Raw genomic sequence first — 16,736 nt, 5'->3', positions numbered from 1 at the left:
TATAAATCAGCCAGAGTTGTTCTGGCACCGGTCGAGGCAGCCGGGAGACCGCATCTGGAATACGGTGTCCAATTGTGGTCACTCTCTTACGGGAAGGACATTCGGCGGATTGGAAACAGGCAGGGAGGAGCAACTAAAAAAAATCCGACCCAGGCCTTAAGGGAGGGAGTGTGGGGGGCGGGACGTGTGTCCGTATGGGGGTGTTTGTCTGTGTTTGCAGCTGCATGGCCAGCTGTGTGTGTCTGGGAACACAGGTCTGTTTGAAAGGGTGGGACTGTGTGGATGAGTGTACCCGGGCACGTGTCGGGGCTCAGCAGTTGTGCCGGGCGCTGGGGGGACGCGTGTCCGGTTTCGTGAGAGCGTGGCTGTGCGTGACTTCACACTGGGGCGAGAGGGCAGGCAAGTGTACTCACATCTGTGTCTCCGGATATGTTCCTTCTTTTGTGTGTATCTACCTGTCGGTGCACGCTGCCGATCCTGGCTCGCCTGCACCGGTATTTTAAAACGTCCCGGGCACGTTGCTCAGGCCGTCACCTTTAGGCTTCCTAGCGAACTATGTAAATCACAGGAAGGCACAGATCACGTTCTCAATGCAATAGCCCTTGGGAGCTCATCTGTGTCCTGTCAGTCCGGCAGACAGGCCAGGCCTTCCCCCCATTGATCATCCCGCCCCTGCAGCAGCTTCCCTATTTTAATCTGCTGCAAGACGACTCCCTCTCCCGTGGACAAATTGGAGAGAGTCCAGCGGAGAGCAACAAAAATGATGAGGGGGCTGGAGCACCTGACTTATGAGGAGAGGCTGAGGGAACTAGGCTTGTTTAGTCTGCAGAAGAGAATGAGGGGGGATTTGATAACAGCCTTGGGATTCCAGGGAGGATGGAGCTAAGCTGTTCTCAGTGGCAGCAGATGACAGAACAAGGAGCAATGGTCTCAAGTTGCAGTGGGGGAGGTTGGATATTAGGAAAAACATTTTCACTGGGAGGGTGGTGAAGCACTGGAATGGGTTACCTAGGGAGGGGTGGAATCTCCATCCTTAGAAGTTTTTAAGGCATGTTTTGACAAAGCTCTGGCTGGGATGATTTACTTGGGGTTGGTCCTGCTTTGAGCACGGGGTTGGACTAGATACCTCCTGAGATCCCTTCCACCCCTGATCTGCTATGATTCTAAAATCAGGTACAGCAACGGAGGAAGCAAAGGCTGGCTGCGACAAACACCATCGAGAGGAGGGATAGACAAAAGCTGGCAGGACATTTAAACCTGTGATTCTTAGGCCTGATCTTGAGAGGTGCCGAAAGCCCACATCTCCCATTGATTTCAAAGAGAGTGCAGGGCTCGCAGCATCTCCTGCACGGCGCCCTGCACCAGGCAGGATTGAGCATCCTTTGTAGGAAAGCAGCATTGCTAAGACAGCCTGGACATGGGCAGGGGACAGATGGAGCCATAGGAACAATGGAGCCATACTTCAGGCAGCCAGCACGCATACCTCGGATAAATAGTCATGGTTTCTTGACTAAAAATAACCCCCGTCTCCCTAGCAAATAAGAGGGTTATTTATTAAAAAAAAAAAACCAAGCCATCGCAAGGCAAACTGCAACACCTAAAACTTCGGGAGTGCCAGTCCCACGGCCGCGACTAATAACAGGCTTGTGCAAAAATCTCTCTCCCCCGCCGCAAAATGTCCCTGCTGGTTTTCCAAAGCAGGGCAAGACAGGCTTTTAATTCATGGGGGGAGAAGGGGAATGTCATGATGGCTCATAACTGGGGATTTCACTTCATCTCCTTCCAGGTTTGCCTTTGGGGTGGCATCAGCTCAACCACTGTTGCAGAAATATAATATTTATGTACATATAAAAGAAATTTGAAGGGTTTCCTGTTCCGACTGAACAGCTTTAATCTGGAGGCTAAATAAAATAAAATAAAGTGAAAAAGAAAGAAAGCTGCATACTTGGGACCGTTGTATGAGTTTTTTGTTTGTTTGTTGGGTCTCCCGCCCCTGACGCCCAAGCCAAGAACTGCACAGACATGCAGAGAAGGGCTGCATGGAAACAAGTTGGGAATAATCCCACACTTTTGCTCCGGCCCTGGCCATATTCAGCATTGCCTCAGGTCAAGATGAAACTGGTTCATAAACCGATGCAACCCCTACTTGGCCATTGTGTGCAGACACTTTTAGGCCTGGTCCATGCTGAAAAGTTACATCAACATGGCTATGTTGGGGGCAAAAAACCCCATGCCTGACTGACACAGTGAGATGGGGTGATCACCCCACACTTGCCCCGAAAGGGTTAATATAGCATAAGTACGGGGAGGCAGTTAATCAGACAGGCCACAGCTGAGGGGAATCCAGTGGCTACGTAATCCCGGGACTGAATGAGGGAGCCCAGCTGAGGAGAAAGGAGGTGGCCTGGGTTTATAAAGGCAGGAAGCTGATAGTAAAGAGGGTGGCTGGGAAATAGCCTGCAGTCACCGGCTGGGAAAAGGCGTGAGGCTGACAAATGCAGTGATGCAGGGAGAGCCAGAAGGTTAGGAACAAGGCTCCGGGAAAAGGCATCAAGGTTCAGGGAGGTTGGCTGCTGACTAGAAGTTCCTGGAGTGGACGGGGGGCTCCCCTGCAGGCTTCACAGGAAGCAGCAGAAGGGGCCCCGGGCCTGGAAGGCGCTAATCCTCAGTGCATCCAGGAGGAGGCGCCCCTAGCAGCGAGTGGCCCCCAGGGGACCCAGCTGTGCCGACCTAACCCGCTGTGTGGACGGAGCTGGGTCGAAGGAACAATGCTTTCATTGACTATTGCTAGGTTCCCGCGGGGAGGGTGGTGCCTCAGAGATGGAATGCCTTCAGCGGCAGGCTGTCCTCCTGGGCCCCTCTCCCACCACCCTGCTTGCAACCAGGGCTCATGGACACAGCCTGAAACAAAGCAAAACGTCACAGAATGGGGCTGATGCAGCAAAGCAAACCCGACTGGTGCATCGTGGCAGGGATGCGGAGATCCTGCTCGCAGGGGATCAGAAAGGGACTCGCCTCTTTCTGCCCTCTTTGATGCTTTCTCCTTGGCAGCTGCCAACATTTCCTCTGAATCTCTCTTGAGCTTTCCCCATCTAAACAGGATGGGAACCCTCTGGCATTAAAATCTATGAATCTGTGTCCTTCCCTGGACCTGATTTAAGGCAATGGTCATGTGGCCCTTTTCCTAAATCACTGAATTCTAGTTTCAGGGCCTCTAATCAATTTTCCAGGACCATCATCAGGCTTAAATCCCCACCAAAAGTCCTCCCTGGCACTGGAAGGCAGTCAGGCTTGGCAAAGCATGGCAGAGGTTGAGAGCGAGCACTACGTAGTCACATAGCATTGGTACTTTTGACCCCACTAACACGCAGACCTGCTGCCCGCCCTCCTTCACCCACCGCAGAGGAGGGATGAGAAACACGAAGCAAGTTCTTCAAGAGGAGTTGCCCTGGAACCTGCTGCTTCTCTGGCTTCCTCCTGTGCTGCAAAAGCACACGTGCAAATGTGCCGAGTCACGCAGGCTGGAGAGGAGATGCTGACGTGGATTTAATGGCGAGGAACCAAGAAAACCAGAAAAGGGCAGGAGAAAACGCCAAATGGAACAGCCCAGAGAACGAGCCACTTCCAGCGTTTGAAATCCATGCGTAGACAGGATCACACTTTCCAAATCAGAGCGCCAGGTCTCTGCTGCATGCCTCCATGACGTCTCTGGAGCTGAGCTGTGCAACCTTAGAAATGCCCGTGCACAGCAGAAGCCCTCCGCTGCATACTTTGCTCCCAGTCATTTTTTTTTCCGGGCAATTTCTAAGCAACTGTACAGACTCCACAGATCCCTCCAGCGTCTTGTTTCCCCTTGAGGGATTTCAAGTCAACGATAAAAGGGGAAAAGCGTCAATACGAGGCTATGTCTGCACTACAGAGCCTGCACCAGCATAGCCCCCTGGCGTAGACACAGCGTACTGACAGAAGGGTGTTTTCCTGCCCCCGTGGGAACACCACCTCGCCAAACCACATCTGCACTCTACTGTTATTTGCCACCATAGCTATGTTGGCTGGAGGGTGCAGTTTTTTCACACCCCGAACTGACATAACTCTACTGGTTTAAGGATTAAGGTTAGACCAAGCCTAATGCAGTAAGAAGTGAGAGCTTGAGCAACCTAGCAGAACAGGCTAAGACCTAAAGCCTAAGTGGAAAAAGCCAGGAAGAGGATTCAGGCTGTAAACTTACGACCTCATTGAAACTGGCACGGAGAAAAAGCCGATACTGCAAACACACATATTTCCAAAATATAACTAATATGAAAACATTGCTAAAAATAGATAGCTGGTGCAGAAACTACCAAGACAGCCTAACACCAGAGAGATAACAAGGGCCATCTGACCCCCTGAAATGACACTCTGATGGACAGACATGCCTTATCATATGATAAATAGAGATGTTTTGCCCAAACCATCCAGTACAAGGTAAGGGGTGGAATTAGATTATGTCAAGAGGGGGGCAACTACCAACATCAAAGGGGGCAGAACAAAATTCTCTCTAACAGTGTGTAAAAAAGGATGTCAGAGAGAATTATGTCATCCGGCCTCAGTGATAATGGAAAGTCCCGTTGTTAAGTTGTGCTGAGTCCATTGTAACGGAGCACTCGTACTTGAAGTGTACCTGTAGCTACTCGATAGGTCGCATCTCATTGTGCTTCATCTGCAATAAACCTGGCCCAGGTGCCTTCATTGTTCAGATAATCCGTGGTCGTGTCGATTCATTCGATCCTGAGCGCCGTCTCGGTTACCTGCGCAGAGCTGGGACAGCACCTACACGGGGACACACGCACGCAGCCTACACTGACAGCTAACAACCGACAACACCTAAGTGTCTGGAAGATGATGGGGCAGATATCACCAAGTCCAAATCTGAGGGCCAAACAACACCCACACCATGATCGAACTCAGGGAACTTTAGCTGCAGATCAGGACTGTGACGTTTTTCTCTGCTTTGGCAATGGCCAAAACCCTGTATCTCAACACCTTCAGGCTTCCATGGGTTCTTATCTTCAAGGTGACTTTTTTCATAGAAGATTAGGTGGGAAGGGACCTCAGGAGGCCATCTAGTCCAACACCCTGCTCAAAGCAGGACCAACCCCAACTAAATCAACCCAGCCAGGGCTCTGTCAAGACGCACCTAAAAAACCTCGAAGGATGGAGATTCCACCACCTCCCAAGGTAACCATTCCAGTGCTTCACCACTCTCCTAGGGAAAAACTTTTTCCTAATATCTAACCTAGACCTCCCCCACTGCAACTTGAGACCATTGCTCTTTGTTCTGTCATCTGCCTAGCTCCATCCTCCCTGGAACCCCCTTTCAGCTAGTGGAAAGCTGCTATCAAATCCCCCCCTCACTCTTCTCTTCTGAAGACTAAACAAGCCCAGTTCCCTCAGCCTCTCCTCATAAGTCTTGTGCCCCAGACCCCTCATCATTTTCACTGGACTCTCTCCAATTTGTCCAGTTTAGCTCAAGCCCATCTCTGATCAATATTCACAATTGCCTAAAGCTCAATCTACACTCCAGTCTATGTCGGAAAAACATATGTCACTCAGGGATGTGTATATTCCAGCCTCTTGTGTGACAAGTTACACCGACATCAGCACCTGTGTGCACAGCACTTTGTCAGCAGGAGACGCTTCCACTAACATAGCTTCTGCCCCTCATGGAGCTGTTTTTTTTCTGCTGACGGGAGAGCTCTCTCCTGCTGGCGTAGTGTGTCTTTACCAGTCGCGCTGCAGTGCCACTGCTGTATCAGCGCCGCTGCTTGTCTAGACATGGCCTATGTGAGCCAAGGAAGGAAAGGGGCAATGAGTTGTTGAGCAAGATTGTGATGGTCTCTGTCGACATCCTTCCGCCGTAGGCAATAGGGCTACGCTGACTTACACCAGTGAAGATCTGGCTCAGAAAGTTGGCTTGACTAATGGGGGGAGGGAGGGAATTTTAGATGTTTGCAGGAAATTATAACGCAGGGCTCAGAGCTGTTTTACCACATCAGATTCACACATCAGATTGGTTTCTTTAATCTCACAATGCTGACAGCCCAAGGTTTCCGTTCACAAGCATGTGAACAAACCTTTTTCGCCATTTCCATCCACATGGGTTGGCATCCCCTGAGTTTTACTTTGCCTTCCAGGACAACAGGATGTGTGGTTTTGTGGTTAAGGCCCTGGACCGAAACTCAGGTGATGAGAATTTAGTTCTCAGCTCTGCTACTGACACTCCTTTGTGACCATAGGTGGGGCACTGAATCTTTCTGAGCCTCAGGTCTCCATCTGGAAAAAGGGGGATAGCACGGGTCCCAGACTCGTTGCATCCAGTGTTTTCTCCCCAACATCACAAAACACGAGTGCCTTCCAAAAATTAGGCCATTAACTATGTGGGGTGTTATAAAATCAGAACCCAGAGGAAACAAACAGGCAGCCACACATGGCCAGAGGCAGATTGTGACGATGTCTCTGCCAGATTGCATTCGACACCTCCCAGTTCTCAACACTACCTCATCCTGAGCGGTTTAACCCTGACAGGATGACATTTTCACAAAACGTGCTCCCTTTTAATTTTCATCACAAGTTGAAGTTTTAGTGAAAAATTCCGTTGATGGTTGAAAACCTGCACATATTTGACCAGACTTGAGAGGATAGTTTAGATAATCAGCCCTTTAAGTGCTAGAGAAACAAGCTCTATAGAAAAATCGAGTTAGGGCCATAGATAGATAGAATCACAGAAGATGAAGGTTGGAAGGGACCTCAAGAGGTCATTTAGTCCAACCCCCTGCTCAAAGCAGGACCAACCCCAACTAAATCATCCTAGTCAGGGCCTTGTCAAGCCAGGCCTTAAAAGCATAGATAGATAGATATGAGGGTGGTGGATGGATGGATGGATGGATGGATAATAATGAGGATGGATAGATAGATGGGTATGTATGGGGATAGACAAGTGGATGGGTATGAATGGGGATGGATGGATACATAGATTAGATAGAACAAACACTGAAAATGGGACTTAGCCCAGGTCTACAGTAAAAAGTTAGGTGTGAAAAATCCACACCCTGGAGTGACGTAGTTAAGCCGACGAACCCCTGGTGTAGACAGCACTGGGTCGATGGAGGAAACCCACCCCAGCAATTCCTTTCTCTCTCCCTGCCTGAAGCCTGGATCCTGCAGCCCCTCATTCAGGTGCTTTCATGCCGATGGGGCACTGAGGCTTTTTAGCTGAGCCCAAACCACAGTAAAAGCAGGTTGGCAGAGGCCCTAGGGGTTTTTCGCCTTCCTTTGCAGCGTGGTGCACGGCTCACCTGCTGGTGGTTCTCTGTACCTTGAAGTGTTTAAACCATGATTTGAGGACTTCGATAACTCAGTCACAGGTCAGGGGTCTATTACAGGAGTGGGTGGGTGAGGTTCTGTGGCCTGCGTTGGGCAGGAGGTCGGACTAGATGATCATAATGGTCCCTTCTGACCTTAAAGTCTATGAGTCTAAACGAACTTTATCACCTGCCCAAGGCAAGTGAAGGGCATCCACTGGAGGACGCGGCTGAGTCAAGGTGTCAGGCCAGGCTTTTGGGAGGGGCGGCTCTTATCCTGCAGCCAGACCAGAGAGGGGAATGACTCAGGTGCTCGTTGTCACTTAAAGAGGGACGATAGGGGTTGCCAAGCTTTTGGAGTGAAAGCCCCACTAGTTAACACTAGGTAAAACACGGCCCCCCCCACTCCTTCCACCCTGACCCCTCACCGGCCATAAACACATATACCCCCTACAAACACATATACCCCCTATAAACACACATAATGATGATAATAACAACACTACATTATATAATAACAATAAATGACTCTTACCGGAGTAAGAAACTAAGCCTACCCTGGCACAGCCGCCACCGCCCGCCCCGTGTGGCCCCGCCTTGTCCCATCACTCATGGACTGAGGGTAGTGGAGGTGGGCTCTGGCGGGTTGGCCGGGGCTGCTCCAGGCGCCCGGCCGGCGCAGGGCTGGGGGGGGCTGCGTCCGGCGTGGAGCTCAGGGGGCTAAATGACCTCAATATTACTGCAACGCCCTGGAATCTTTGGCGGCTCCCCCCCCGTCCCCGACTCCAGGGGGCCCTGCCCCCCAGGGTGGGAACGGTTGATCTATAGGCCTCTGCAAAGGAGCATTGTCCTCCCAACGCTATTTTTTTTTGCAAACGAGACTCAATAGCATCCTTGTCTGCAGCCCTGGTGGGTCACCTTGCCCGGGGGCCGCTGCCCCAGCCATCAGAGTCATTCCCAGGGCAACAGGAGGACAAAACAGCTGACCAGGGGATGGTTGATCACAGGATCTGGGAGGCCTGGCGTAAGGGATTCTTAAAGAACAAATGGCAGTAACCCATGCTCAGCATCCCTGTCTCCGCACAGCCCCATTGCACGTATCCTGCCCCACCAGCACCTGTGCTGTCAGCCTCCCCATCACAGCCCGGCCCCACCCTGTTCTCACTCAGGGTCCTAGTCCCTCCAGCAGATTCTCTTTCCCCATGGCCCTGTTTTAAACACATCCCTTCCACTTCCTCGGCTCACTCCCTCACCCTCAGCGCACCCGCCCGCAGCTCCCGCTCACCCTTCTTCTTATCCCTCCTGCCCAATTCAGACGAGCGCGGACCCGTTCCCCAAGGGTGGGCCAGAGAAGCCCCATCCTCCGCTCTCCTGCAGTTCCCCAGCCCAAAGTCTGATGCAAAGCGTCCTGGAAACAAGACCAGCCCCTGACCACTTAGGGCTAAACGGTGGCTACGTAGCCAGAGGGGCAGAGTAGAGTTAGGGGGTATGCCATCTGAGTGGCGGTGGCTGAAGAGATCCTGGTTGGCCTAGGACTGTGGCAGGCCTAATATCTCTTGGGCAACTGGGTGGCAGAAGTGTGATCAGAAACAGCACCTGCTGTGCCTTTAACAAGCCCCCTCCCAGTATCCTACTCCAGGCATTTGCAGAGCAAGGGGGGGGGGGAGAGGCTGTAGTGCCTAGAATAGGGTGGTGCCCCTTTAAATAGTAAACGGATGCTACCTATTTCTCGTGCATTACAGAGCCCTGGGCCACACCCTGGTCCTGCCTCTTTGGGGAGTTTGGCGACCCCACGTGCTACAAAAGAGACGGGGCTCGGCTGTAACAAATCTCAAGAGGCTTCTTAGTGGGGCTTCTGATCACACACACACACACACACACACACACCCTGGAAGGCTCCCGGGTTCTTCGCTAACACAGCCAGTAATGTCTGGCCTGCCCACGGTGGAAACCGTCACAGAAGAGAGAGCCTCGGGAGACTCGTGAGCTGTTGCGCCCCAGGATAATATTCCGACGAGAGAACTGGATTTGACATAACCTGCAGCCAGCTTGTGCTCTAAGCCCCCAGAAGCGAGAATGCCACAGAGACAGGAAAACGTGGTCTGGGTGTAGGCAGAGAGAACAAAAACCTCGGCACAACTGTGGTGTTCCTAAGACAGATCAAGCGAAAAGACAGATTCACGAGAGAGGCGGGAAATGTGAATAGCTCACCTTGGCCTGCTGACGTTGCTTTGCTGATCAGTAGAATAATTAATTATTATTCACTGTTGCTGGGGTGATTGTTAGACTATTAGAAGAGCCCTGCGCAGATACGCAAATGTGGATCCACATCTGAACCGCCCCAATCAGCTTACCTCCCGCTGCCATCCACAGTGCAGTGACCTGCACCCCACGCACCCGCAGCTCTGGGCCCCCAGTCAGCTGTTCGGAGGCCAGCCCAACCGCTGATCAGTGGGTGGCAGGGGTGCCGGGTGGAACAGCTGATTGATCAGCAGCACACAGGGGAGGCCCATGGAAGAGCTGATCGGCGGCCAGCCCCCCACCCCTAGCTCTCAAAGGCGGGGTAGCAGCCTCAAAGGCTGAGCGGCAGACAGCTGCTTCCCCGTCTCTGAGATCCGCATCCGATTCACCAGCCGCAAAAAAATGATCGGTGGATATCTGCAGCCACATTGGCGGATGTGGATATCATAGAATCATAGAAGATGAGGGTTGGCAGGGACCTCAGGAGTCATCTAGTACAACCCCCTGCTCAAAGCAGGACCAACCCCAACTAAAATCCACGAATTTGCAGGGTTCTACCTATTAGAGGCCATTATGAGTTATGTTCTTGGTCCGGAGAAAACCTATTTACGCGTTCAGATAGAGAGTGTACTTTTGGAGCAGTTTGCGTTTTCTATGAGTCACTGACAGAAAACTTCCCAGCAGCTATGAGAAAACCTGGCCACTGGAAACCTGTTGCTGTCATTCGACACCCCCTCAGACTTTGGGTGACTGTATTCTGGGGTGTGGCATTTTTAATGTGTGCTTTCTACTTAATAAAAACAAGGATTTTGGGGTGCAAGCACTCTTGTGTGTGCCAATCACTATCAGCTGGAGGTGCTGTGTCTCCCGCTGATTTATGTCCTGACACCGCCTGGAAAACAGAGACTAGTTATCCTAGCCTTGGGTTGAGATAACCCTGGGTAACATTATTGCTGGGGATCAGGATCAAGTGCTCCAGCAGGAGAAATCAGTTTGCCTGATTGCTACAATAAGTGTCACTCCCACACAATATCACTGTCAGATCAGCACACAAAGGCAGCACACAGCCACGTTAGCAGCCCATGGCAGCACGGAATTGCACTGTGGAGACAACACATCTTTACAACCATTCATATTCATCTCATCTTTTTCTTTCTCTCTCACACAGCGGGACCATCAATAGACCGAGGGCTGCTGTCAGAACTCACATATCGGTTTTGTGCTGCTGTAAATCCAGTGATTTCATTGGGATAACCTCGTTAGATCAATGTAAGTGAGATCCAAGCCAGGGCCAAGAGACGTTGGTGTTTGGAGACTAGCTGTTGCTACACAGACCTCAGTGGAATTAATGCCCATTCAGAGCAGCTGAGGATCTGCCCCCATGCTGCATAGATCTGTGAATGAATGGCTGTTTCTACTGGACTCTTCTGCGAAGATCTGTATTTTAATACATCACTGCTAGACATGTGGGATTTGTTACGGGTCATGCTGTGTCTGCAGCAGTCTGGCCTTTCACGTAGTCTCTTTGCTGTGATATTTTTGCAGTAACTCAGCACATCAGAAATAAAAAATACCCCGCAAACCAGGCTTCCTATAAGGGAGAAGAACTATGAACGCTGAGGAGTCCATTAGGAACCTTGTGTTGCCTGTGGTGTTCAATGATCACTCAAGCCCAGACCTGCAAAGTTATTTGGGTGCCTAACTAAACTAATTCTGGGCCCCACCGCTTGCAAGAGATCTGCTTTATAGTCTCTGGTTCCAACTAAGCATAACAACAAGAGATTTACAGCATCCCACCCGGACTCTGTGTCTGGGAAGCTCAGCCCTTCAAGGTAGAGCCCTCCAATACCACAGTGGCAATCTAATTGACATGGGGACGTTCTCAGACACTACAGCGCTGGGCACCAGTACAAATCGCTAGCTAGAACGCGTGCTCAAGGAGACTCCGAGGCCGTAAACGGAGACTGCGACTCACAGGCAGAGCAACTAGGCATTAACCGCCATGTCTACAGTACCCTGCCCCCCCAAACGGTTTATTCATATTACACTCAGGCCCCCACTGAGTTCATTGCCTGGGCACTGTCTAAACACTGTCCTTGTCCTTGAAGAACTTACAGTCTCAAGAGACAAAACAGAGACAGTCTCACAACAGCTGAGAGTCCCATCTCCTGATTCCCGACCCAGTGCCCTGCCTGTACAAACATGGCAGCTGGCCCAGCCGAGGGCGAGTCACGCTGCAAGCTCTGTGCCAGGATTTTAATAGTCCGTTAAGGTTAGACTCAGAATTTGGATGCTTGCACCTTGAAACAGTTAGACCAACACGGTAAGTAACCACTGGGCTGCACCACCTAAACAAAGGCCCGGACCCGACCCGACCCAGCCCAGCCTAGCATTCTGGAGCTCCACTTCTGTCCCAGCTTCACCCAGCACTTCCCCTGCTATGAAGCCTGCAAGCCTTCTTAACTGGCCTGGTGGCTCCTGATTGGTTAGTGTCTCTTCCAGCTCTTCTAGCCCATGGAGGACTAAGACTTGTTGGTACCTGAGCTTGAGCTTTTGCGTTTTTTTTTTTTGTCTAAGCTGGGCAGTGTCAGGATGGTGATTGCCTCCAGCGGTGGCCAGAGAAGGCTTGGTACTTCCCGTCTCAACAAACAATGGGCCAAGCCCCCGTAGCCACATTCAGGCGGGGATGTGCAAAAGTGCCTAAATCACTTGGAACTCCAGACCCGTTGACTTGTGCACTTAAGCCACCGAGGTGCTTGGGAGAATCCAGACTTCTGTTTTAACTCCGGCACCAAGGAGAGTCCTACGCTGACTTCAGCGGGAACTGGGCGCTATGAAGGCGTGCGTACAAACCGTAGAAAGGCCTTACTCTCTGATCCTACATACGTGCCAGAATCATGCCTCTCCCGTGCAGAAATGCAGCCACCACTGGGGTGAAATGAAGGAGCTGTTTAACAGCACACCGCAACACCTCACGACAGCTTAGGGCAGGAAGGAGGCAAGACTCTCATATGCACTTAAAACCCCTGCAGGATTTGGGGAGGCAAAAGGTGATTACCTGAGCTGGAATTTAGCCCACACATAGGAAATAACCCCTCCCTCACCCGCTCTGGTATTTTTAATGATCACACATGGCCAGGACCCTGGTGTGATGGGCCAGATCCTCAACCTGGCAAAGCTGTCAAAGTCGATGGAGCTACAATCATTTTACACCAGCTGAGGATCTGGCCCTACAGCTCATTTGAAAGACGGAGGCCCCGGCAGCACGGGGCCCGTGATGGGACGCTGGCCCGTTCGTTGCTGACTGCTGAGAGAATTGTGGGGGGTTTCCAGGACTCTGCATGGCAGTGATTCATAGAAGACGCCCCAGGGGCGCCCCTGAACCGCCAGGGTGGAGCTGGCGCTGTTTACGAGGTCACCGGAAGATGAACCCTTCCCTGAGGACAGGGTTAATGCCACGTGCTCATCTCGCTGCAGCTCACGCGCTGGCAGTGAAGCTGAAAACACATTGCTCAGCCGGGATTGAGGGATGGGCCAAGTGCTGGAGGTGGCTGGCCCTCGGGGGGGGCTTGGGTCATCCTCTGGGATTGAACCTGTGACCTCCAGAGCTAAGACCCTGCCCAGATCCTTGCATGAAAGGGCACTGTGTGCACACACAGGGTTACAATGATTAGTAAATATAGAGCAATAGGAGAACTCCAGGGAATCAGTCCTCGCTTTATACGATCAGACCCCGGTTGTTGTTATTCTTATAGTAACTGCTCGAGGCTCAAATTAAGATCAGGACTCCATTGTGCTAGGTGCTGCACGAACACATAGTAAAGAGCAGAGAAGGAGTGGAAGAGGCAACCGAGGCAGAGAGAGCGGTGATAGGCCTTGCTTAGGGTCTGCCAGCAACGGAGCCCAGGTCTCCTGTCTCCCAGCTCAGTGCGCTTTCTACTAGACCACGCTGCCTCTCCAACTTACAGGAAACTTTTGAGTATCCAAAGGATCGACCAGGGCTATCGCCGTGCACACAAGTGCAGTTGTTGGAAAGACGACAGTGCTAGGTGCCAATGAGACTGCAGGTCACTGCCCGCCCCCCACCAGTTAGCCAACCCTCTGATTGTCTGACCGTTTCAGGTGGCCTTTGGCTAATCAGATTCCAGTGCATCGCTCTGACAAAGAGACACACGAGGGCGCCCGTGCTTTGAGCCTAGAGGCAGGTCAAAGGCTGAGCGCCTTCATCTAGCTGGAAAGCCCATTCCCGGCCTGGCCTTACGGGTGGGCAGTTGTCCAGGGCGCCATGGTCGGGGGGGGGCACCAGGGTCAAGAGGCGAGGAGCAGGGCGAGCCTGGGGTGCAAGGCCGTGGGATAGAGCTTTGGGCAATGGGGGGGATTCCCAGGGAGATGGGGAGACGGATGAGGAGACAGCAGGGGCCAGAGGCGATGGGGGGATGGATGGGAGGTTGGGCAAGGCAGCGAGGGCCAAAATACAAGGTCGCCCAGGGTGCCATTTTCCCTAAGGCTGGCCCTGGCAGCCTCAGTGCAGACGCAGGACTCTGACAATACAGACGCGAAGGAGCAGACAAAGCCGCTGCTCGACTGAATGCAAAGCCTGCGTTCTTATGGCTCTGCTTCCGGAGCCTGGGCCAAACCGGTTAAGTTCATGAGGGCTAAGAGAGAGCAGACTCCAGCCTTTCATTCCACAGGTCCTGATAGAGAGAGACCCTAACCTCCTTTGTCTGCTCAGCCCCTTCTCTAGCCTGCAGAGTGTTTTCTCCCTGCTCCCGCCTGGCATCAGGCCATCGTTAGCAGCCTGGAATAGAAAGCGAATGGCAAAGAGAGGCTGCGCCAAAGCCAGGCCCGTTCGCAGGGGACAGCGCGCGCGCGCCTCTCGCCGCCCTTCAGCTCCCACGCCCGGCTGCGGCCCGGAGAGGAGACACTCACCGTGCGCCTTGGCTTTCAGGTGTCGCTCGCACTTGGCCTTGGCTTTCAGCAGCAGGAAGATCTGCTCCTCTTTGGTGATGACATCGTCGGCATCCACCTGCGGGGAGACAGAGAGACGTGCTATGTCAGCCAGGGATCGGCTAGGACGGTCAATTCCTCCCACCCCCCTCCCCAGGCTGTATAACACAGTCCGCAGCATTTCACCATGGATTTGCACCAAACCCATAACTTCGGTGGGAGCTGCGGCGGCTCATGGAGAGAGGCCGCCAGTCCCAACGGCAAGCCCTGGCGAATCCAGCCCCTCCCTCCGCAAGGGGAGCTGGGAAGGAAGCAAGCTCCCTGAGTTGCAGTCCTTTCTCTCTTCTGTTCCCGAGCAGCTGGGCATGCCGCTATAGTCCGGGCTGCTTGGGAAAGTTAGCGGATGTCTCCAGTGCAGCCCGTGTAGGCAGACCCGAGGTAGCTTGGATCTAGTGAGCGGCGGTAACAAGAGCAGTGAAGCTGCAGCAGAATGGGCTAGCCACTTGAGGCCATGGCCAAGGTCCTGGGCAGGCGTGTACAGTCCGCGCTGCCATGTCTTCACTGCTGTTGTTGTTCGAGCTTGTCAGATCCACGCTAGCCTGAGTGTTTCTTCCTGGGTCGCCATCACGCCTCTCATTGCTGTGTGGACGCACCCCCGGTCTAGCCTCAAGGGCTTGGTGAACAATTCCCACCCCTCAGCCAGGTAAATAAACAGCATGATCCACATTCTACAGAGGAGAAACTGAGGCACGGAGACGTTATGGCCAACATTTGGGCGCCCGACAGGAGGCTAATTTTCAGAGGTGCTGAGCTCCCCCAGCACCAACCGAAGTCAATGGGATCTGCATGTACATAGCCTGCTGAAAGATCAGGCCCAAGGTGATTTGAGGTGCGCACCCCACAAAACTGGGCACCCAAAATCCGAAGCCTCTTTTGAAAATGTCGGACTAAGTGACTTGTCCGAGGTTCTACAGGGACCGCACAGCAGAGCTGGGAAAAGAACCCACAGGTCCTGACGCCAGTCCTCTGCTCTGAGCACTAGGCTATACTCCCTTTCTTTCTTCAACACGTCAACTCCACTGCCAGGTTCAATTCCAGTCCGACAGCTCTGCTCTGACTTTAAGCAGGAATCGTATGAGCAAGAACGGTTCAAACATCCCCATTCTCCCTATGTGCGCACAGGGGTCTTTCCTTCCCAGAGGAAAATCCAGTTCATGGTTGTAGTAGGGCCAGAGTAACTGGGCTTCTGGTCCTCCAAATGAAACCTCCAGAGGCTGGTAGAACCTGACCGCAGGGGAAGTGGAAGGGTTTCCAGTGGCGCCTACTATAATTTCCACTAGGGCTGTGCCCGTGCTGGACTTCTCGTGAGCAGAAATGGCCAGCGTTAACTCATCCTGTGCTGTGTGGGCCGATAGCTGGGCGAGAGGCCGACCTGAAAGGCCAAGGAACCCATCTTTAGCGTCCCTTAAGCCACATCGTAAAGAGGGTTCCGCCACGGGGCTGCCGAGATGAAAGACGTGGAATCATAGAAAGGTGGGACTGGCAGGGACCTTGAGGGGTCATCCACCCTATCTCCCGGCACTGAGGCAGGAATCAATAAACCGAGACCATCCCTGACAGGTCCATCCTGTCCAGCCCTGGACAATCCCTGTCCAGCCCGTTTTTAAAAAACCTCCAGTAGTGGGGATTCCCTAGGTAAGCCACTGCAGCACCCAACATTTTAGCCTCCTCAGTGGGCCTTTCCTTCCAACAGGAATCCAGCACGCGTGTCAAACCCAGTAGTTTTGTGCAGGTTGGACCATGCTCAGAGGGCAAGCTGACATGATACGGTTCTGTCCATTTCAGTTAATGTGTATATGATCAGCTTGACAAACACTTCTCCCTCATCACCCTCAGCCCTGGCAGTGGTATCACATGTGCGGGGCTAAATTCCTCTTCCATAGAACATGCGAGTGATTTGCCTAGTTAAGCTTAAATCCTTGCCAGCTCATTTCCTTTCCCTAGGATCTGGAACTGTAGCAGACAGGCAGCATTCAGAGCCTGAAATTTACCAGCTTCAGAGCTGTATCTGCAGTGGAAAGGAAGACAAGGTGGAGATAGCAGGAGACCACTGAACTTGAGAAAGGTTTCAGCGGGTGAAGCGTGCGGGAAGGATTATATGGCCTGAGGACCTGCACCCACATTGCAGAGCTGGCAAAGCGAGAAGCA

The 16,736-nt window shown here is 52.5% G+C and overlaps 1 protein-coding gene across 2 annotated transcripts in view; it reads right to left on the bottom strand.

Moving 5' to 3' along the window:
• Positions 1-16,736, bottom strand: part of PTH1R (parathyroid hormone 1 receptor) — a 163,472-nt gene that overhangs the window by 59,564 nt on the left and 87,172 nt on the right. For both annotated transcript variants that reach the window (XM_067530427.1, XM_067530426.1), the window contains one exon: positions 14,511-14,607. In XM_067530427.1, coding sequence (XP_067386528.1) covers positions 14,511-14,607 — 97 coding nt within the window. The remainder of the gene's footprint in view (positions 1-14,510; positions 14,608-16,736) is intronic.

Source organism: Emydura macquarii, unplaced genomic scaffold (genome assembly GCF_026122565.2).
Source record: "Emydura macquarii macquarii isolate MOO-44397 ecotype Brisbane River unplaced genomic scaffold, CSIRO-AGI_Emac_v2 contig_3080, whole genome shotgun sequence".
NCBI classification, from domain to species: domain Eukaryota; kingdom Metazoa; phylum Chordata; order Testudines; family Chelidae; genus Emydura; species Emydura macquarii.
The sequence above is the reverse complement of the archived record's forward strand: the minus strand, read 5'-3'. Positions and strand labels throughout refer to the sequence as shown.